At 43.2% G+C, this 23,203-nt stretch overlaps 1 protein-coding gene across 4 annotated transcripts in view; it reads left to right on the top strand.

Moving 5' to 3' along the window:
• The window catches only part of LOC124790019 (arfGAP with SH3 domain, ANK repeat and PH domain-containing protein), a 679,824-nt gene that overhangs the window by 550,556 nt on the left and 106,065 nt on the right, over nucleotides 1-23,203 (top strand). For all 4 annotated transcript variants that reach the window (XM_047257590.1, XM_047257597.1, XM_047257583.1 and 1 more), the window contains exon 5: nucleotides 12,106-12,191. In XM_047257590.1, the coding sequence (XP_047113546.1) occupies nucleotides 12,106-12,191 (86 nt within the window). The remainder of the gene's footprint in view (nucleotides 1-12,105; nucleotides 12,192-23,203) is intronic.

Below are 23,203 nucleotides of genomic sequence, written 5' to 3' on the forward strand. Positions count from 1 at the left end.
GGGGAACTCTGCCTATTATCGCACCTCAGCCAAACATCGCACCCTTCTAAATAACATAAAGTAGGTGCTGCCACCTGGCGGGATTAGGTTCACAGGAGTGTAACAGCAACCCTTCAGTATTGTGTCATCTTTGGCTGTATGTGCAGCAGCATTCAGTTTGTGTAATTTTTCGAAAGTTTTGTACACAGCAAAAGTTTTTTCACGTTTCAAAAGCACAGTAATCAATCTTTGAAGAGGTAAGCTATTTTTAAACAGTGCAGCATAAAACAGAACCACAGAATAATGTAGCATAACAAGACATCGGCATATTTTCGTTTGTATTGTTAGTTTTGGGAGTAGAGTTGGCCATAATGGAATGTTGGTTTGCTCCTAATATCGCAGCTCCACTGTCGTTCTATCCCACTGTGCGATGATATGCTCACTTTTTTTATGTCAACCATTTCCAATATTTCATCGCTCTGTCTGTACTTGCAACAAGTTATAACGGATTGTTACGGATGCCACCTAAAAAGAGAAATCCGTGCTACGAGGAAAATACGAAAAGAGCTATCATTACTGTTAGGAATAGAGATAGGCCTGGGACGTGCATCGAAGCAATTTGACGTTCCAAAATCAACTTTGAAAGAAAAAGTTAATTCTGGAGGTACTGATTTAAATAAGTTAGTGTCAATTAAATTTGGAAGCAAACATGTGCTAGAGCTAGAGCAATCCCTTGTCAAATATTACCTGGATGTGGAGGCCAGATCTTATGGTTTAGCTACAAAAGATACAAAGAAGATGGCTTTTGATTTGGCAGAAAAAATTCTTTACGAACCCGTTTTAATAAAGAGACAAGTATTGCTGGCTGGAAATGGCTCTACTCATTTATGTGGAGACACGCAGAACTTAATTTATGAAAACCTCAATAAACATCAATGAAACGTATTAGAGGATTTAGCAGCGAAAATGTTTAGCAGTTTTTTGACATTTACGAACCCCATCTTGAAAAGATAAATTTTGACCCTAAGTGAATTTACACTTGTGATGAGACTGTTCTGACAGTTCTACAGCATAAGACGACGAAAGTTATTGCATTGAAGGTAAACACGAAGTTGGTTCTGTATCCTCAGCGGTTGTTACTTGCCTGAGTGCAACAGGTCACTTTATACCTCCTTTATTTGTATTTACACGAAAAAAATCAAAAGCCAGAACTATTAGATGGGGCACCGAATGGAAGCATGGCTGTCTACCACAAATCAGGATGGATAAAATCTGAAAGTTTCATTAAATGTTTTGAAGATCAGTTTTTAGAAAGAGTGAAACCTACCAAGGTAGACCCTGTGATCGTGGTCTTAGATGGCCACTATTCACACACAAGAAAGTTACGTTTACTTGAGTCAGCTAGGGAAAACGGTGAACACAGAGTGAGTTTACCACCTCACTGTTCTCATCAGATGCAATCTCTTGACAGAGCATTCATGTTTCCTCTGAAAGCTTACTGTGCACAGGAAATAGAAAACTAGCTGAAGAAATATATAGGTAGAGTGGTGAGTCATTTCCAGATTGCAAAGCTGTTTACTGAAGCTTACAAAAAAAAGTCAGTCATAGTAGCTACAGCAGAACATGGTTTTAGAATAACAGGGCTGTATCCACTGAACAGAAACATTTTCAAAGACCAAGAATTTTCAGTGGCTGACTCTACCATGTCCACTGGTCAGCAAGACGCCCCACAAGACTCTGTCATTCACCGAAAAATGACATACGTCCAGCTGAAACAAGGGCGACTCCCAACCACCTGTAAACAAGAGTGGTACACCCATTGTTCGAGGACAGGCCAGGTGTGAAACTTCCTCACCATCCGCAAATGACCGCAGCTTTTTCCCGACGGATGTAAGCCCCTTGCCACTACTGAAAGACCAAACTGTTCATTCGAAGAAAAGACGACGACCAAGTTGCCCAGGAACTGTTCTGACAAATACACCGTATAAAATGAAGCTCAGTGAAGACATTTCCAAAAAATGAAACAAAAATGTTGCAAAAACAATTTTTGCTGATAGATGAAACAAAAATAATCGACTCACTGCAAAACATAAAAAGGAAAAATCATGCATAAGAAGAAAACTGTTATAATTAAGAAAAGGATGTCCCACATAAGCCATTATTGGAGACATCCTCAGAATCAGATGAAGATCCTGATAAACCATTGACAGTGTCTAGAGACGACGAAGATAGTAAAAATGATAGCGAGTGTCCTTTCTGTAATCAGTTTTATTTGACTGACAGGCACGGAGAAAAATGGATAACCTGTACTAAATGTCGCATGTGGTGTCATTAACAATGTTCTGGAGCTACTGACTATAAAACCTTTGTGATTTCTGTTTGGAAGGATAAATTCCCACACAGGGCGATATTAGGACGACACCTGGTGTTATATTAGGAATACTTTTTTCCAAACTGCCTAAATATACTTGGTGCGGTTTTTTATTTTTGAATTATCTATTAGATGAGATACTCAGTTATTTCGGATAAGGGTCAGCAATAACCACCTTACTAAAAAATTAACGAAGCACCATAATAAAAGTAAGAACAACAAAATTACACGCAGAAATAAAAAGGGGTGCGATATTAGGCACAGTTCCCCTACTTCCAGCACTAGATTCACATAGAGCTACTGCTTGTGGTTTTTCAAGAGTCTGGATCAGTGCAAGACAAGTCAGTTACTTCATTATCACTGCTGAAAACACTATCAAAAAGCTTCTGCAAACGCTCCCCATCACGACCACGGCCTACTGCCTTACCCTTGGTTGTTTGCTAGCTACCAAGTGACACACACGTGGCTATACTGCCCTTTACAATACATTTAAGGGCCATATGTTGGCTAGAAATTGACTCCGTTCATTCATGTACACAGAGGTGATAAGTCATGGATGACGATATGCACATATACATATGGCGCTAGTATCACGTACACAAGATATAAGAGGGCAGTGCATTGACGGACCTGTCATTTGCGCTCAAGTGATTCATGTGAAGATGTTTCCGACCTGATTATGGCCGCACGATGGGTATCAACAGCCCTTGAAAGCAGAATGGTAGTCGGAGCTAGACGAATGGGCATTCTATTTCGGAAATCGTTAGGGAATTCGGTATTCCGAAACTGAACCGATTATTGACTGGAAATTGTTATGTTCGGCTACTTAGAGGCAATTTGTAGCCATTCATGAATAGAATTCTTATAGATGACAATGCGACTTGTCAGCGGGCCACAATTGTTCGCGATTGATTTGAATAACATTCTAGACATAGACCGTTTATGGTGTATAATCGAGAGGTCAGTTCGTGCACATCATCCTGCACTGGCAACACTTCCGCAGTTATGGACGGCTGTATTTCTGCAAGGGACTTCCAGCGACCTGTTGAGTTGATGCCACGTCTAGTCGCTATACTACCCAAAAGGAGTGAAGTGCTCACTTACAAGCTGAGCTTGTCACACGATTTAAATACCACAGCAACGTAATGTTGCTACAGCTCGTTATTTTATGCGGTTAGGTTACAAACGGTTCAAATGGCTCTGAGCACTATGGGACTCAACATCTGAGGCCATCAGTCCCATAGAACTTAGAACTACTTAAACCTAACTAACCTAAGGACATAACATACATTCATACCCGAGGCAGGATTCGAACCTGCGGCCGTAGCGGTCACGCGGTTCCAGACTGTAGCGCCTAGAACCGCACGGCCACACCGGCCGGCAGGTTAGGTTACAGTTTGTCATACGGAACAATCGTGTCAGCTGGTGGAGCACTCTAGTTCGATGCAGCTAAGGGAAACTGGTCACACAAGCGGAATGGTGGAGAAAAGTTTAATTTAAAACTGATACCGGCTACACCTGGCTGCATACGGTTAGACCGATAAACCAACTGGATGGCAAAGGATGTGGTATCTAAGCTTCAGTCACCAGTTAGCTACGGTAGCAGGTCTGTTCTTGTTTCTGCCAGAGCCTTTGAAGTAAGGTGCGCCTCAAAGCAGGGAACGAAAGTATACATACTGTTAAATAATATTTCATGGCATTTTCAATATTTCAAGGTACACTCTAACACTGCAGTATTACGACAGCAACAGCAACAAAAGCGAAATCACAAAAAATTGTGATTGTCGGTATCCATGCGACAGCGTGCGGACTTATTGTTAGTATGTTCCTAAACGTCACGCATAGAAACGGGATTTTCCGGTGCTCGTACCTCGGGTTCTATTGGTGATAAAAAGATAGGGTCAAGTGTTTTGGATAGCCCTTGGGATAGAAACTATTTGTGTAACAAAAAAAAAAGGGGAGTCACTATCCTACAGTACAGGGTCAGAGTATGATTATCACCCACTTCGTCCTGCTTAGGCAAGTGGAGCTAATAGGTTGGGTATATTTGCATTTGATGTGGTCTACAGTGGGCTTGATGGGACTTATGGAGGCACCATCCTCTTAAAAAGGGTTTTTTTGCTATATTTTCGCCGCCACCAGCGGATCTAAACCCATCCAAGGATTTCTAAGACAACTGTGCACAGCAAATGGGTGAAATTTTTGCAATATATTCCTAAGATTCCGATCTCCAACACCATTGAAAATTTTCTTCATATTTTTATCCGTTTCCAAGATACAGAGGTTCAAAGTTACCTTACTTGTGCACGTAAAATTCACACACAAAATCCTGTGTGAGGCAAAAGCATTTTATAAAGAGGCGCAGCACGGAGAAATATGTTGTAGAGGGTCTTCGTTATCATCAGAACTATTGTGGGAACCCCATGTCGTAGTACTGCAGCACATGCAAAATTTTTTTGGACATAAAATCCGATCGGACGTGTTATTTCCGTTTCACACAAGGAAACTTTTAAAATTTTGCTGACCCGTTAAGTTCTTTTCATATGAGTGATACGTCCTGCTGTAGCAGGTAAAAGAAAGAAACCAGTGGGAAAATGCTGCTATCGGAGCAAAAAAAAGACAAATATGCTCTTGTTCGAAAGACACTGACTGAGAAGCGGGACACCAGCTACCTCATTCTACCTTCCGAAGCCCTTTAAAATTTTTCCCAAACATTTTGGCATGCGAACATGTACGTGCTTTTTATGTTGAGAGAGAAGAAGACAGTGGCAGTGGGAAAGAGACGGAAAACTAATAAGTACTAACGGATAGTAGAGAGCGGCTGTGTTATAGAAAGAGCAAACGAATCAATGGCAGTATGAGGGAAAGAGAGGGATACAGCAGCTGTGAAACATAGCAGACAAGAGCAATGTTAGGAAGATAGTGAGATTCCCGGCGGGGTCAGGGATTTTCTCTGCCTTGTGATGACTGGGTGTTGTGTGTGATGTCCTTAGGTTAGTTAGGTTTAAGTAGTTCTAAGTTCTAGAGGACTGATGACCATAGCTGTTCAGTCCCATAGTGCTCAGAGCCGTTTGAACCATTTTGAAGATAGTGAAGGCGAGAGTGCCAGTGTGATAGGCATAAGGAGAAGAAGAAACTGAAAGTGAGTGAGATCCAGCGGTACTTAGAAACAATCTGTGACAATGGCAACAAGGCAGAGAGAGATAGTGATAGTGAGGAGAAAAGGAACGAGGTATCACTAAGAGAGAGCGGGAGGGAGATAGTGACATTGAGAGTCTGTGACTGTGTCACAGGAGACAATGACACAGAGACACAAAGAGATAATGACAATGAGTTGGGATGAATGAGCGAGTGACAAAAGGCAACAGGGCGTGGATGGGTATGAGCGACTTAACAGGGATGAACTAGTGGGTGTGAGTGAGATACAATTAGGGGAGCTTGTGAGCGTCTGAGTCAGTTGCACGTTAAGAAGAGCTCAAATATGTCCGCTTGCCAAAATTTTTGAAATTTTTTTTAAAGGTGCTGAGGAAGGTAGAATGAGGCACCGGGTACCTCACTTTTCAGTCAGTCTTTTAAATAAACAGAAATATACTCGCATTTTTTTTTCTCCGATAGGAGCATTTTTCCACTGGTAAACATTTACTTAAAACTCAATTTATCATCAAGTGTTCCATAGGTCCACTGGTTACTACAAAATACGGTTGCAGTCGCTGGTGCAAAGACTTCTGGATAGACTGAAGAGATTCCTTCGACACCAGTGCAGATGCTGAAAGAATGCGACGTTTTAAAGCGCGGCGCCATACAGCGAGTACAAACGTTATCTGTGGACGAAGAGCATCTAGCTAGTAAGATAACATCTTTTGGGCACAGAACTTGGAGCCTCGCCAATTTCACAAAGTAAGACTTAGCCCCTGACGAAGATGACGGAGGCAGTCATACAAAGATTGGGATTTTTGAATTCTACGCAACAAGCTAAACGCGAACTGTTTATCCGAGGACTCAGTGCCAAAAGCCTTCGTATCTAGATGAATCCTAAGGTCCCAATATTATGATTTCTCCGAGACCACTAATTGGGTTTTGAAGAGTGGAACGCCGTTTAATTGCTCTGTTTTAAAACTACGGTACTAGCAGCACTAATTACTACTGTTCCATTTCGAAAATCGAAGTTCATACGCATATCTCTGTAATTAAGGAGACAATACATCGTTTAGTGAGGACTTTCTCGCAATTCATTTGGGTGGAAACATAGTTACGGGGTAAAAAAAAAAAAAAAAAACGCTTCTGAAAATATTTTAGGCAAGCAGCCTAGCCAGCTCACGCTGTACATGTAGAACATCAATAATCGTATGATCCTTTATTAGGGTACATCCAGTGTTAGCTTGTTTCCTGTTGAAAGTTCTGGATTCTGTTAGTGAAAACTTGGTAGATCCAGTCGATGATGTGGTGCGGTGTCGAATAGCTTTCGGAAATTTGTGACTCCGGAATCCAGCTGCTCAATTGGATACATTGTTTGTAGGATGCAGTATGAATAAAGGAAACTTTCACGCCAGTGGTTCCTCCTGAATCCGAACTGATTCATGAAATTCTTCCGTGGCAAGACAGCTAATTTCTGGTAGGTAGTTCAGAACAGAGGGAAGTCACAGCCTAGCGGAAGGAAAAAGAGTTAGTTTACTCACGTGGGTGCTAAAATTTTTGTGGAAATTTCGTTTTGTTCTTTGCTGATTTATTGCGTTTTATACGATCGTCGATCATGGCCATTTTGTACATTGTCGTACGTTTGTTGTGCAAATGCTTTGTTTCGACACGTGCTGAAGTTTTCCCCTAATTTCAGAAATGTACGTGTTCAGATTGCAAGCGTTGTTAGCCTCAAATTTTGAACTGCTCGTGTTGAATAAGTACTCATTAAAACCGTGTAGGTCGCTTTAATGTGGACTACTACTCCGTTGTAGTTGCGAATGAGATCTGGAAACTTTGATAAATTTTCGACTTTCTACTGAATAACACAATGCACTTCTTCAGAACACAGCTGTATTACGCCTTCTGTTACAATTGGTATATAGAGGATGTCCCAGGGGGAGTGGTCAGTATTCAGGGATATGACACGAACCATCATTTGAAGCGAAAAACTTCGTATGGACATGTGGCCTATTCCGAGTTCATTCCGAGATAGAATACACTGGATGTAGCCTACGTTGTTGTTTATTTTCTGTATTATTTAATACAGTCAGATTTACACATATGCAACAGCTAGTAAACATTACAACATGCTTTTTACAAAGTATCAGTTGTAAAATACGCATTTTAAAGATATTTATATCTATACATTATCGTACACGTCGTAGTACGGCTGCGGAAAGGGTTCACAATAAATGTTTGAATGTCTCACAGCCAGCTTGAGTGCAACATCAAGGCATTTGTCCACTCCTGGGAGAACATCTTGTGTTGGTTGTCTGAGCCCCTCTGCACTTTCCCTAATGAGGGCAGCAGCGTTAATGGTGGAACCAAGGAGCTTATCTGGCGTATCCAACTTCCGTTTCATCCAACTTCATAAATAAAAATCTTATAGCGTAAGCTCTGATGACCTTGGTGGCCAGTTAGTTATACTACCACGATCAACCTAGCGATTAGGGTGAGTATGGTTGAGATGTTCCCTTACACGTCTGGTAAAATGTACATTAAATATGTTCTAGTTCGGAAACCATTCGGAATAGGGCATATAATGCTACGCCAAAACTATTATGACCACCTGCTTAACAGGTTGTTTGTACGTCTTTGGAACGAAATTCATCATTGGCTGTGCATATCATGGATCCGACATTTTGTTCGTAGGATTGTGGAGGTGCGTGACATTAGATGACTACGCACAGGTCATGTAAATCGCGTAAATACGTCTGAAGATTTGCGTACGCGGTCATGCCGCCCGATAGCGACCCAGATGGGTTCCATAGGATTCATATCAGGCGACTTTGGTTGCCGACACATCAACGTTGATTCACTATAATGCTCGTCAAATCGCTGTAGCACGGTTCTGGTTCCGAGACACGGACAGTTGTACTGCTGAAATACGGCATCGCCGTCGGGGAAGATATCAAGCATGAAGGGATGACGGTGAATCGCAGCCGTCAGCGTGTCTTCGATTACTACTACAGGTCCCATGCAACCGCAGGAGAATCTCTCCCATAGTGTAATACTGCTGCCACCAGCCGGCGTCCGTGCGGCGCTGCACGTTTCGAACCGCCGTTCACCTCGGTGGCGGCGTTTGTGGAAATGACCATCGATCTAGTGCACCAAAAATGTGATTCACCCGAAGAGGCGACACGTTTCCATTGATCGACGGTCGAGTTCCGATGGTCATGTGTCCACTGCAATCGTAAATGACGATGTCTTTGGGTCAACATGCGAATATTAGGGGTGATCTGCTGCGGAGCTCCATGTTCAACAACATATGTGGGTGCATCAGTATTGTGCTCTTTCGGCACAGAGCAGACACGTCTCCGAAACCAACGTTCTGTGAAGAGTCGTGGACGTCCAACCATTTAGCGCCTATCACTCTCCTACCTCGTTCCGTAGATGCTCACGACAGTAGCACGTGAACATTCGACCAGCTTCGCCGTTTTCGAAATACTCGTTCACGGGCTCTGGCGTAATAATAATCTGCCCTTTGTCAAAGTCGCTTATCTCAGTGGATTTCCCATTTGTGGCTCATACCTTCGCTGGGGTGATACCCGTCTGTGCCTGCTCCGCTTACTGTATGCCCATATGAGGCTTTTTGCTTCTGATGTGTGTTCGTGGCGTATCCTTGAATATTGACCATTCCTCCTGGGACACCCTGTGTAATGGAACACTGCATATGCAGTTAAGTGTTCATTCGATATGACGTTACATGGACTCTGCTTGACAGTAACGAATGACAGTTGTATACGAAATGAAAGACAACCAAGCGTCGTCTGTGTTGCGTGACATCAGCACCGTTGTCACCGAAGCTCACGAGAAAGACGGGCCGATGCGCTTACGTCACAGCACGTGACAATGCAAATCTTACGAGTGCCAGCGGGGAGGGAGTAACAACAGGGTGATTGAAATTAAAATTAAATTTTCAAACCGCTGTTGAAATAACACAATTGGTCAGAATGACGTCAAATTGCAACGAAATATTATTAGAGAAGGGGAAAAACGTATGGCAGAAGATTACAGCAATGCCTAAGGAGTACGTCTGACGTAAAACAAACTGTATTACTCAAGCCAAAAACCGCATAAAAATCATCAATCAAAATCAAATCGGACCATTAATTTCCGTGTGACTGGCGCAAAACATGTTCAATATGCTGTCCACCGTCTTCTGCAACAAGTTGAAATCGAGATACAGCATGTTCCACAACTCATCGAAGTGTTTCCGGGGTCACGTTCAGAATGTGTTGCGCAGTGCGTGCCTTCAGTGCAGCTAAGTTTGCAATCGGAACACTGCACAGAACATCTTTCACATAGCCCCACAGCCAGAAGCCACACGGATCAGGTGATCGGCAGTAGGGAAGTGGCGGCTGATGATTCTAGCATTTCCGAAATGGCGCTTCAGCAGCTGCTTAACTGGATTTGCAATGTGCGGAGGTGCGCCATCTTGCATAAAAATGATCACATCCACGCTGCTGGAGAGCTGGAATGACGTGGTTGCGCAAAAGACACTCACAGCGCTTGCCAGTGACGGTACACTTAACAGGACCGGAAGCACCTGTCTCTTCGAGAAAATATGGCCCTTTGATAAATAATGCCGTAAACCCGCACCACACAGTGACCTTTTCAGGATGAAGTGGTACTGGTTGATTTGTGTGTGGATTTTCCGTTGCCCATATTCCACAATTCTGTGTATTGACATATCCTGTCAGATGGAAGTAGGCTTCATCTGTCCACAAAATCTTCCACGGCCAATCATTGTCCACGTCCATACGAGCAAGAAATTCTAAAGTAAAGGTCTCTCTTGCTGGCAGGTCAACAGGAAGCAATTCGTGGACATGGGTAATTTTGAATGGATAGCAAACAAGGCTGTTTCGTAGGATTTAACGCACCGAGCTCACAGGTATGTCCAATATTCGGGCAATTCTGCTTGCACTGCACGTTTGCACACCACCACTTGTCTCCTCCTGCACTGCTGTGGCCACTGCTTCCACGGACGTCGAATCAATTCGTTTCCTTCCTCTACCACGCTGCACACCAAAAGAACCCGTCTTTTCCAATTTCCGAATCATTTGCTCCAGACCGACGGCAGTCATCGGACCAACGCCTTTTTTCAAACCCTTCAGGGTCCGGATCTTCTGCAGAGCGACGTATGCACAGTCATCACTCTTGTAATACAGCTTTACAAGCAGAGCACAATCCTGCATTGAGACACTCATGGTGACCGTTGCAGACGCAAAAGGAGGAAAAGCCGTGTACCCAGCGTGTTTATACCAACTGCAATGGGACGTGTGCATGACAGGTGTTTCCATTTATGTACCCTGACACATACAGCGCCATCTATTGATCAATTTTCACACTATTTTTTTTCTTCTGCCATACGTTTTCCACCTCCTCCGATAATATTCTGTTGCAATTCGATGTCATTCTGACCAGTGGTGTTATTTCTACAGCGTTTTGAAAATTTAACTTGAATAAGAATCACCCTGTACTTCAGACGAGTTCAGTAACTCTTGACTGCACCTTTAAATTCATGCAAGCAACCAAATTAAGACCGTCAATGGGTACCTTGTTGATACGTATTGATTTACCGTGAGCCCTGCACCGAACCGAGCGTTCGCGAAGTGTGTTGGACAAGCCGACTAGTGTGACGTCACAAGTTCGTTGCAGGGCCCGTATTTATCGTTGGCTCCGCATTGCCACGGCGCGCCCCTTTTGTTCGATGGCGAGCCCCGCATCCCCAAGCCGGGATGCCGCAGCGCAGCATAGCTGCCAAGCAAGCACGTAGCACCCAACACGCCGTGAACTGCAGTAGTCGTCCTACTTTAAAGACGCGTTGCATTCATCCGTACCAGGTTACATGCAGAAACAATAACAAAAACGTTTTTCAATTCTAAACTACTTAGCTTATGAAAAATACTTTCAACGCTCGTGGTCATCATTCGTCGGCTAGGTAGTCGTTGGGTGAAACATACCGTTTTTCCAGCGTGATAAGCTACACCGGAGTCGCGCGCAATCCCTTGTCACCAGCCTTCGGCAGAACACAAGCCATTGGCAGCTAATGGTTTCTGGTTCGTACTGACACTTGAGAATAGTCCACCTTCTACATTACGGGTTTTGGCCATCACTTTATTCCCTCGTCTCACGAACCTGAAGTCTGGCCTTTATAGACCGAGCGAGGTAGCTAAAGCATTGTTCAGACACGGGACTCCATTCCCCTTCCAACTGTAAAGATAAGGGTTTCCATGTTGTTTCTCTAAATTGCTTAATTGATCCTTTGAAATGGACTCGGACAATATCCTTACCCGTCCCCGACCAACGCCAGTTGGTGTTCCCATCTTGCCATCCTATGGACATTAATGCTTAGTCTTCCTTCTTTCTTTCTGATATGTACATATACTGCAAATTCTTTTCATACAGTGTTAATTCCGCTAGAAATGACATATAAACAGATATTTTTATAATGTTTGAATATTGTTTTCACTCAAGGAAGTGTAACATTAATTCAGAAGCACATCACTATTCGTATTTGATAACACTAGCATCTCTCACTTTTGCATGTCTGATTACGCTCTCTGTTGTTTCAGTACCTGATAAAAGTCAATGAGATTAAGACGAAGAAAGGCATCGAACTGCTTCAGCACCTCGTCGAGTACTACCACGCACAGACGAAGTAAGTGAAGCCTGCAGCAGCGTTTATCGTACAGCATTGTTTGGAGCCTAAGTTCGTAGCTATTTTGCTCGTTGCCACCATAAAACAATACCAGAACACTGATCACAAAAGGACATTTGACTTTTTTTTATTGTCTTCAATGGTTTATGATGTCATTTTATGCTCATAATTTGTTTTTTCCCCCTCATGAATTTCACTGTTTAAAAAAATGTAAACGGAAATGAAATTCAAATAATTTGAAAATCCGCTAAAACGCTCTATTTAAGTCATGTGACGCTTGCGACGTTAATGGCTAGCCCGCTGTTCCTACCGTCGTAAAGCTAATCCACAGTGATACCTTGTTTTGAAACGAACGTTTTGGAAAAGGGTTAAAATTGTGTGCAGTACAACATTGTACAAACACTTCTGAAAAATTCATTTAAAATTATTCTTGAATGTTCCAGGGGATGAGAAGATGCGTAAAATGTGTTTGCAAATCGCTCGTAGTTATCCAAATGAGATAGTGGTCATAACATGTGCTTATTTCTGTGAGAATCATTTTGGTGTTAGTGAACATTTCATATGAACAAATTGTCGTTTATAGCGTAATAGGAAGCGTGCTGGACATCTAATGCAATGTTCGCAAGATCGATCTCTCTTCGCCTAATACTACTGTCTTCTGTTTACTTTGTTCGTAATGCAGTTACGTAAGAACTTTACATCCTGTATCATATTAAATTTCAATACCTATTTTCATTTATTAGCATCATTTTACATCTGATCAATTTGAGTTGAATCCACGAGGATGGTAATCAGAAACTGTGTTTCATATCTAATGTTGTTCTTATTCTGAAGAATCTGGAAACCATTTAACACTTTGTGACCACTTTATTTCTTCTCAAAGAAATCGTTGAAGTCTGTAATTTGCCACTTCCAGCTGTGTCCATTGAGCCAGTTGTAAGGTTATATAAGTTTGACAAAGTGAGAAGTCGAACATTGCTTGGAACCCGTAAGGAAATGTAATAATAGCAGGCCATTACGACAAAATAAAAGTTGGTCTTGCTTAAGAGCTTCTAAATCACAGTGTTTTAATAAGAGTTAAATATGCAGTAGAACAAGAGGTAATTTAATAAGGCTGTGCTGTGTCAACTGCATATTTTATAGACATAATGTTCCGGTGGTTGAAATTAATAATTAATTACCCGGAGGAACAGAAAAATTTCAGTGTGTAAAGTTGTTGAAGGCAGACACTATAATGTAGTTAGCAACGAGTGTTATTACGCTGTCTGAAAATTTGAAAATTGAGAAAAGAGGTACCTGAAAACAGTAGTAGTTTTGGCAACAACCAAAGCAATTAACAATCAGAATTGTCTTTTGAATAAAATCCCAGTCGCCATGCAATGCAATTTTCACATTTGTTATTTCCACAGCATAAAAATCTTGGTTGTTTTTTAAGAAAAAAGAAATCATAAACGTGTCAACTTTCCGAAGGTTTCCACAATCAGCCTTCACAAAATTCCTTTTCTTTGTTACTTAAAAGTTGTAAATGCGTTTTCCATCCCTAAATAGCAAAACTGTTTGCAGAAAAAGCACGGAAAACACTAGTAACTTTGATAACACTGCTATAATTTCGTCTTACTCTAGCGTGTGACCGCGTTTGAACTTCAGCCAACAACTGAGTGCTTTCGATCACGTGAGCAAATCTTGATATGTAATTATTTTTATGTTTTAATTACACAAAAGTAACAGCTATTTTGCGAGAATATTTACCGAAAATGCTACTGGAATGTTATAATCATTGAGAATAACAAAATCCGAATCATATCCTTAACATAGGCAAAACGTCTGTTTCTGACTTGTCACTCATTATTTGTAATGTTGCACTTGAATACTCCACATTGGGAAAAACGTGAGAGAAAAGGAAACAGTGCCAAATAGGAGAGCAAAAATAATTCCACGATCTCTGTCTTTATACATTACATAATTCGCGCCGTTGTGGGGGGGGGGGGGGGTTGTTTGTTGGGAAAAGAGCAACAAGAAACCTTAGGTGTCAATGATTGTTCCACGTTTAGGAAGACTGTGGGACTTTGAAGTGATCATTGTCAAATTCAGTTCCATATTCGGGAATGAGCGTTGGAGGCAGTAGCGTAAATTCCATTTCGTGCGCGAGGTCCTAGTGGAAGTGCTTGGCCACTGCCATCCGTTGACATGTTACGGAGTGCCTGGTGTGTACGTGTGTGATGAGTGCTTGTGCAGTGTAGTGCCGTGCTTGCCTTATTATGGATGAAGGGAAGGGAGAGGGCGAACGAAACCCGCTGCTGGCGTATTCCGTACTCATCTCGAATAGCAACGAGGGCACCGCCAGGCGTAAGGTCCCCATCCGCCGATCGGATCACCATCAAACTGGGTCACGTGTCTTCACTCCATGAGACACCGCGCGAGCGGTTTGGAACTTAATCCTGGTCAATGGCGCCAAGTCTCGCGATCAAGAACTGTACGTCACTAGCTGGCCACGAACATTTCTTTCCCCTCAGGATTCGAACCAGCTACCTCCGAGCAGGGCGCCACCGCACAGGCGTGGTGTGTCTCTGTTGCAAAGGCGGGTGCCTGAGGTCCTGCAGAATACTTTGTCACCACTGTCGCCGTCAACCAATAAAAGAATCGTGATGTGTGGCCAGACCACCACCGCTAATAACAAAGTCAACAATTCCGCATACGCATATTGCTCATTTTAAGCGAACGTAGCAGAAAACAGCAGGTGGCTCGCGGACGTTAAATGCTAGCATTTCTTATTTTCGTCATAACTGAACATCACCAGCATCTTATGTTGTTGTTGTTGTTGTTGTGGTCTTCAGTCCTGACACTGGTTTGATGCAGCTCTCTATGCTACTCTATCCTGTGCAAACTTCATCTCCCAGTACCTACTGCAACCCACATCCTTCTGAATCTGCATAGTGTATTCATCTCCTGGTCTTCCTCTACGATTTTTACCCTCCACGCTGCCTTCCAATACTAAATTGGTGATCCCTTGATGCCTCAGAACATGACCGACCAACCGATCCCTTCTTCTAGTCAAGTTGTACCACAAACTTCTCTTCTCCCCAATCCTATTCAATACCTCCTCATTAGTTATGTGAGCTACCCATCTAATCTTCAGCATTCTTCTGTAGCACCACATTTCGAATGCTTCTATTCTCTTCTTGTCTAAACTATTTATCGTCCATGTTTCACTTCCATACATGGCTACACTGTATACAAATACTTTCAGAAACGACTTCCTGACACTTAAATCTATACTCGATGTTAACAAATTTCTCTTCTTGAGAAATTCTTTCCTTGCCATTGCCAGTCTACATTTTATATCCTCTCTACTTCGACCATCATCAGTTATTTTACTCCCCAAATAGCAAAACTCCTTTACTACTTTAAGCGTCTCATTTCCTAATCTAATTCCCTCAGCATCACCCGATTTAATTCGACTACATTCCATTATCCTCGTTTTGCTTATGCTGATGTTCGTCTTATATCCTCCTTTCAAGACACTGTCCATTTCGTTCAACTGCTCTTCCAAGTCCTTTGCTGTCTCTGACAGAATTACAGTGTCATCGGCGAACCTCAAAGTTTTTATTTCTTCTCCATGGATTTTAACACCTACTCCGGATTTTTCTTTTGTTTCCTTTACTGCTTGCTCAATACACAGATTGGATAACATCGGGGAGAGGCTACAACCCTGTCTCACCCCCTTCCCAATCACTGCTTCTCTTTCATGCCCCTCGACTCTTATAACTGCCATCTGGTTTCTGTACAAATTGTAAATAGCCTTCAGCTCCCTGTATTTTACCCCTGCCACCTTCAGAATCTGAAGAGAGTATTCCAGTCAACATTGTCAAAAGCTTTCTGTAAGTCTACAAATGCTAGAAACGTAGGTTTGCCTTTCCTTAATCTTTCTTCTAAGATAAGTCGTAGGGTCAGTATTGCCTCACGTGTTCAAATATTTCTACGGAATCCAAACTGATCGTCCCCGAGGTCGGCTTCGACCAGTTTTTTCATTCCTCTGCAAAGAATTCGCGTTAGTATTTTGCAACCGTGACTTATTAAACTGATAGTTCGGTAATTTTCACATCTGTCAACATCTGCTCTCTTTGGGATTGGAATTATTATATTCTTCTTGAAGTCTGAGGTTATTTCGGGTGTCTCATACATCTTGCTCACCAGGTGGTAGAGTTTAGTCAGGACTGGCTCTCCCAAGACTCAGTAGTTCTAATGGAATGTTGTCTACTCCCAGGGCCTAGTTTCGGCTCAGGTCTTTGAGTGCTCTGTCAAACTCTTCACGCAGTATCATATCTCCCATTTCATCTTCATCTAAACTCTCTTCCATTTCCATAATATTGTCCTCATGTACATCGCCCTTGTATAGACCCTCTATATACTCCTTCCACCTTTCTGCTTTCCCTTCTTTGCTTAGAACTGGGTTTCCATCGGAGCTCTTGATATTCTTTTCTCCAAAGGTCTCTTTAATTTTCCTGTAGGCAGTACCTATCTTACCCCTAGTAAGATAAGCCTCTACATACTCTACTTTGTCCTCTAGCCATCCCTGCTTAGCCATTTTACACTTCCTTTGTATTCCTTTTTGCCTGCTTCATTTACTGCATTTTTATATTTTCTCCTTTCATCAATTGAATTCAATATTTCTTCCGTTACCCAAGGATTTCTACTAGCCCTCGTCTTTTTACCTACTTGATCCTATGCTGCCTTCACTACTTCATCCCTCAGAGCTACCCATTCTTCTTCTACTGTATTTCTTTCCCCCATTCTTGTCAATTGTTCCCTTATGCTCTCCCTGAAACTCTGTACAACCTCTGGTTCTTTCAGTTTATCCAGGTCCCATCTCCTTAAATTCCCACCTTTTCGCAGTTTCTTCAGTTTTAATCTACAGTTCATAACGAATAGATTGTGGTCAGAGTCCACATCTGCCCCTGGAAATGTCTTACAGTTTGAAACCTGGTTCCTAAATCTCTGTCTTACCATTATGTAATCTATCTGATACCTTTTAGTATCTCCAGGATTCTTCCAGGTATACAATCTTCTTTCATGATTCTTGAACCAAGTGTTAGTTATGATTAAGTTGTGCTCTGTGCAAAATTCCACCAGGTGGCTTCCTCTTTCGTTTCTTATCCCCAATCCATATTCACCTACTACGTTTCCTTCTCTCTCTTTTCCTACTACCGAATTCCAGTCACCCATGACTGTTAAATTTTCGGCTCCCTTCACTATTTGAATAATTTCTTTTATTTCATCATACATTTCTTCGTCACCTGCAGCATCTCATTTACGACGGGAAAAAAAGGAGTTGTGCGACAAACAAAAAGTGGTGGGCGTGTTTCTGCATCCGAAAGATGACGTCTATTCAAATTTCGCGCAAGTCACACAAGAGTAGCGCCACTGTGAGGATGCAAATCAGGTTTACTTTAAATACACGCTGTAACAGTCGTGAGCGTTAATTACCTCCGAGATTGGACATGGTAAGTTAATGTTAGTCAAGAATGCCTGCGACAAAGATGCTATTATCAACAAAAATGGTTCAAAAGGCTCTGAGCACTATGGGACTCAACTGCTGTGGTCATAAGTCCCCTAGAACTTAGAACTACTTAAACCTAACTAACCTAAGGACAGCACACAACACCCAGCCATCACGAGGCAGAGAAAATCCCTGACCCCGCCGGGAATCGAACCCGGGAACCCGGGCGTGGGAAGCGAGGACGCTACCGCACGACCACGAGATGCGGGCTATTATCAACATCTCACTGAGTTTGAACGAGGTCATGTAATAGGGCTACGAAAAGATGGATGTTCCTTCTGTGTTATTGCACAAAGACTTGGCAGGAAAGAAGCCACTGTACATGACTGGTTGCAGCGTTGATCATGAGAATGTACGATCGCAAGAAGACCGGGTTCCGGACGGCCACGTGGCACTACCGAGAAGGAAGACCATCGTATTCGGCTTATGGCTCTGTCACCTCGTACTGCACCAGAAACACCAATTTGGGCAGGAGTTGGCACCACAGTGACATAATGAACTGTTACAAATCGGTTACTTCAAGTACAGCTTCGAGCTGGACGCCCTGTAGCGTGCATTCCACTGACACCCTCCCCCCCCTCGAAACACCCCCCCCCCCCCCCACCGTCCTCTCTCCAAAAAAAGAAAAAGCACGGTTGCGACTTTATTGGTGTCAAGCGAGAGTTAATTCGGGGATAGGGTGGAAGTGTGTCGTGTTTTCTGATGAAAGCCGATTCTGCCGGTGATGGCCGAGTGTTGGTTCGTAGGATGGAAGTTGAGGGCCTGCAACCAGCCTGTCTGAGAACTAGACACCCTGGATCTACAACTCGAGTTATGGTCTGGAGAGCGCTTTAGTATGACGGCAGATGCATCTCGCTGTTATCCCACACATCCTGACTGCAAATTTGTTTGGCAGTTTGGTGATTCGACCTGTTGTGCTGCCATTCATGAACAGCATTCCAGTTTCTATTTTACAACTCTCGCCCACATTCCGCTCTTGTAACCCATTATGCTTTAAGGACTGTGGACATGTTGCCTTGCCCCGCTCGATTATCAGATTTGTCTTCAGTCAAGCACTTGTGGAAAATCATCGGACAACAACTCCAGCATCATCCACAACCAGCATCAACCGTCCCTTTATTGACCGACCAAGTGCAACAGGCATGGAACTCCATCCCACAAACTTATATCCGGCACTTGTACACCACAATGCTTTCACATTCGCTTGCATGCATTCAAAATTTTTGCAGTTACACTGGTTATTAAGGTACCAGCAATTTGCAGTTGCAATGGCATACCTTGCGTTTACATGAACCTGCGATCTTGGAATGTTAATCACTTAAATACGTTACCTATACAAATGTATTCCCGAAATTTTACTACTCTACATTATTTTTTGGTGGTGCGATTTTTTTTCGTCAGTGTATATGCTGTAGTTTCCTGCGAGCGAGTTTACTATAAAAAAGTAAGGAATGTTGACCTGCAGCAGAAATAGAGCAACATGTAAACCGTTTTGCGGGTTCACAGACGACAATGACGATAATATTCGTCTGGTAGATACAGGAGGCGTCAGTAGGAATGTTTTCAACAGAACAAATGTCTGCTCCTAATTACGGAAGAGCTGAGAAGGCAGACACCATGATGAAGAATACAGGGTATGCGACAAGTGTGGGCGGAGTCTGCACCCACATATTCCCATCGACATAATGCAGTAAAATCCGTGAATCTCCAGGTTAGCAAACTTTTCTCAAGTTGTGAGCCATCCATCTAGCATGATAGCGAGTACCTTTCGCCGGTGATATGTGCCAGAGTCAAATTGTCCTGCCGTCAGTTCAGTATATGACTCTTTAGTTCTCTTCACTGTTGTTCCGACCTTTTCCTGACTTTCCGGTTTGAATTCAAAACCGATGTCTGTCCTAGAATATCAAAAAATTCACACGTTTACTAAATTGAGCAGTTGCCCTCTTTCATTTTAAGAAGGTACAGCAATCATGTATCCTACATTTTATTTTAATATACAATGCTTTACCAGGCGGGAGGACAGACGCCATCGTCTCCCGGCGCCTGCAAACTGATTTACGCAGCTAGTCGCAGACGGTGCTACATTTTACCACTGAGTTCGAAATACTGTGCTACTTGGACATTGCATTTACAAAAGACAATTGCTCTTAAGCGAAAAAAAACGTCCTAAGAGAGGTCAGGGTTCGACACTGTTCCAACATCTGTCCATGCCGCCATTAATTGTTAGACAGTACCTACACGAAAGAAATAGGCATTGGGCAGTCATCGTACATAATAATGGTCACTAAGGAAAGGTAAGATCATGCAAAACGAAGACATGCTAATACCAAAGGGGCAAGCCAAAAAGCCTAAAGCCTATAAATACTGGGACATTTCGTAACTAACCAACACCAAGCAGAGACGTTTGAAGTATGTGATCAGCAAATAATAGATCCGGACAGACAGAAAAATATGGAATACCAAACTTAAGGATAGTAATACCATCAAATTCCTGAATACCTCGGTCATGCCTCGTATCACTTATCCTGGTGGCATTGTGAACTGGACACAGGCAGAGCTAAACAAGTTGGACACGAACACTAGAAAACCGGTGGCAATTCATCATGAGCTGCATCCTCGCAGTGACGTGAACAGGTTGCGCTTTCTCTGAAAATCAATTGATAGAGGGCTTTTGTAGGTTGATGGGCAGTGGCAGAAGAAAACAATGGTACTAGCGGATTGTACGAAAGGAAATGAAGGAAGTTAACACCTGGAAGCAGTTGATAATGCAGCGAACAAAGAATCAGTACTGGAAAACAGCTTTGCAAACTCAGAACAACATGCGGTCCAATAGACCACTGCACAGACCTTTTTTGGAGAAGATTGAAGGCAAAGTAGGCAAGGAAAGAATCTAGTTGTGGCTCACTGATGGAACACTCAAAGAGAAATAGGAATGATTCTGGCAGCGAAAGAGCAAGACATCAGAATGGATGCTGTCAAAGCCAGAATTGAGAAATCAACGGAGACGTGAAGTGTAGCCTTACTGCCTGTTCGCCGCCAACGACTCCAAATCTGAGCATATGGGCACGAGATACTATTACTCAATTTCGGATTACGCAGCAAATTCGAATGGCAGTTCACAGTGGTTGATGCGTGGCAGCCCATTCTAGGAGATGATTTCTTATGTCTTTACGGCCTGGTCCCCGGTATACGACATCGGGGACTGATAGATTCCACCGCTAACCTGGATAGCTGAGGATAGTTATTTTGTGTCACCCCGGTGACAGTGCACCTGTTACGGAAGTTCCCCGAGGTCACAAAACAATCGCACACCCTGGTACCAGTGAAGGACACCACAGTACATCATGTGCCTACCACACCAGGACCACCAGCCTCCGCACGTCCTAGGCATCTAACGCCGGCAAAAATAAAGTCGCGAAGTAGGAATTCTATTGCACGCTGGCACTAGGTAACTGTCAAGCTTCCAGTAGCAGTTGGGGATCCCCATTAAACGTGCTGCCGAAGAAGAACAACACATGGCTCCCGTGTGGCGATTACCGCCTACTCAAAGCGAGGACCATTCCTGATCCGTATCCGGTGGTTCACATACAAGACTTTGCTTTCAGCATACACGGAAAGAAAATATTCTCTACTATAGACTTAGTCCAAGCGTACTATCAGGTTACTGTCGCACCAGAAGAAATACACAATACGGCTGTAACCACATCTTAAGGTCTTTTATAGTTTGTGAGAATACCTTTTGGACTGCGTAATGCGCCGGACGCTTTTTAACGCTTTATGGACGAAGACGCAAGAGACCTGGATTTCTATTATGTTCACATAGACGACATTTTAGCGATGTGTGTGCCAGAAATTGAACATCTAAGACATTTAATGAAGATATTTGATCTGTTGCGTATGCAAGGCCTAGTTACTAATCCTTCGAAATGTACCTTCGAGGCGACAGAGGTCCACTTTCTTGGATATACAGTCGAGCCCCGTGGCATCCGACTTCCTAAAGATAAGGTGGAAGCCATAGTCAAGTATTTCTGTTCCGTTACAGTTAGGAAGCTACGTCGTTCTCTCGGCATCATTAATTTTTATCATCGATTCATATGCAGCCATGCACTAATAACAGCTCGCCGGCCGGTGTGGCCGTGCGGTTAAAGGCGCTTCAGTCTGGAACCGCGTGACCGCTACGGTCGCAGGTTCGAATCCTGCCTCGGGCATGGATGTGTGTGATGTCCTTAGGTTAGTTAGGTTTAAGTAGTTCTAAGTTCTAGGGGACTTATGACCACAGATGTTGAGTCCCATAGTGCTCAGAGCCATTTGAATAACAGCTCCACTGAATGAGCTTCTGAAGAGCTCACCGAAGCCAAATACCAGTGTACAATAAACAAACGAAACAGATACTGCTTTCCAAGGGGTAAAAACAAGGTTAGCAGAGGCTACGCAGTTACCTAACCCAATGTCACGGGCTCCACTTGCGCCCATCGTAGCTGAGTCAGCTACCGCTATTGGCGCTGTACAAGGTGAAGTGAACATGCTTGACAGCCACTCGCGTCCTTTAGTCACAAGCTGTCACTATCACAGCAACGCTGGGCACCTTACGATCGAGAACTGTACGCCGCCTATGGTGCGATTAGGAAGTTTGGATATCCGTTAGTAGGTCCACACTTTACCATACGCAAGGACCATAAACCGTTGACATGCGCTTTCAGTATGAAACCTGAGAAGGTATCACTAAGACAACTTCGACATTTGGACTATATCAGTCATTTACGACTAACATAGTATATGTGCAAGGAAAGCTGAATATGCAGCAAATGCTCTGTCACGTGTTGAAGCTATAACAACAACTGATTACAAGGTCCTCGCTCAGTCCCAGCAGCGCGATGATGAGCTACGCACGTTGTTGGATCACCGAGCAGGGTTAAAGTTTCAACGCGTTTCTGTAATAGCAACAAATGTCGTATTGTACTGTGACGTGTCTGGAGCAAAAGTACGACCATTCATAACTCACCAGTTTCGGTCACAACCAATTGCATCAGTACCCAACCTGGGTCATCCCGGGGTCCAAGGAACAGTGAAATCGCTCAGAGTTTCGTGTGGCTAGGAATGGACGTCGACTGCAAGATATTTATCAGACACTGCATGGCGTGCCAGAAAAATAAGATCACTCGACACGTCAAGACACAGGCACATTCCTACCACGAAGTCAGCGCTTTGAACTCGTGTACGCAAACATTCTGGGCCCCTATACGTATCAGAAAGCTACAGCTACTGCTTCATGGTCGTGGGCCGATTTTCAAGATGGCCAGAAGCTTTTCCTATGAAAGACATTACAGCCGTGACGGTAGCACAAACGGTTTTCCGCAGATGGATTGCCCGGTCTAGCGTGCCGGCACGCAGTACGGCGGATCAAAGACACCAAGTCGAGACGTACTTATTCAGAGCAATGGCTGGCTTGTTGGGC

The sequence above is a fragment of the Schistocerca piceifrons genome, chromosome 1 (assembly GCF_021461385.2).
Source record: "Schistocerca piceifrons isolate TAMUIC-IGC-003096 chromosome 1, iqSchPice1.1, whole genome shotgun sequence".
Taxonomy (NCBI): Eukaryota; Metazoa; Arthropoda; class Insecta; order Orthoptera; family Acrididae; genus Schistocerca; species Schistocerca piceifrons.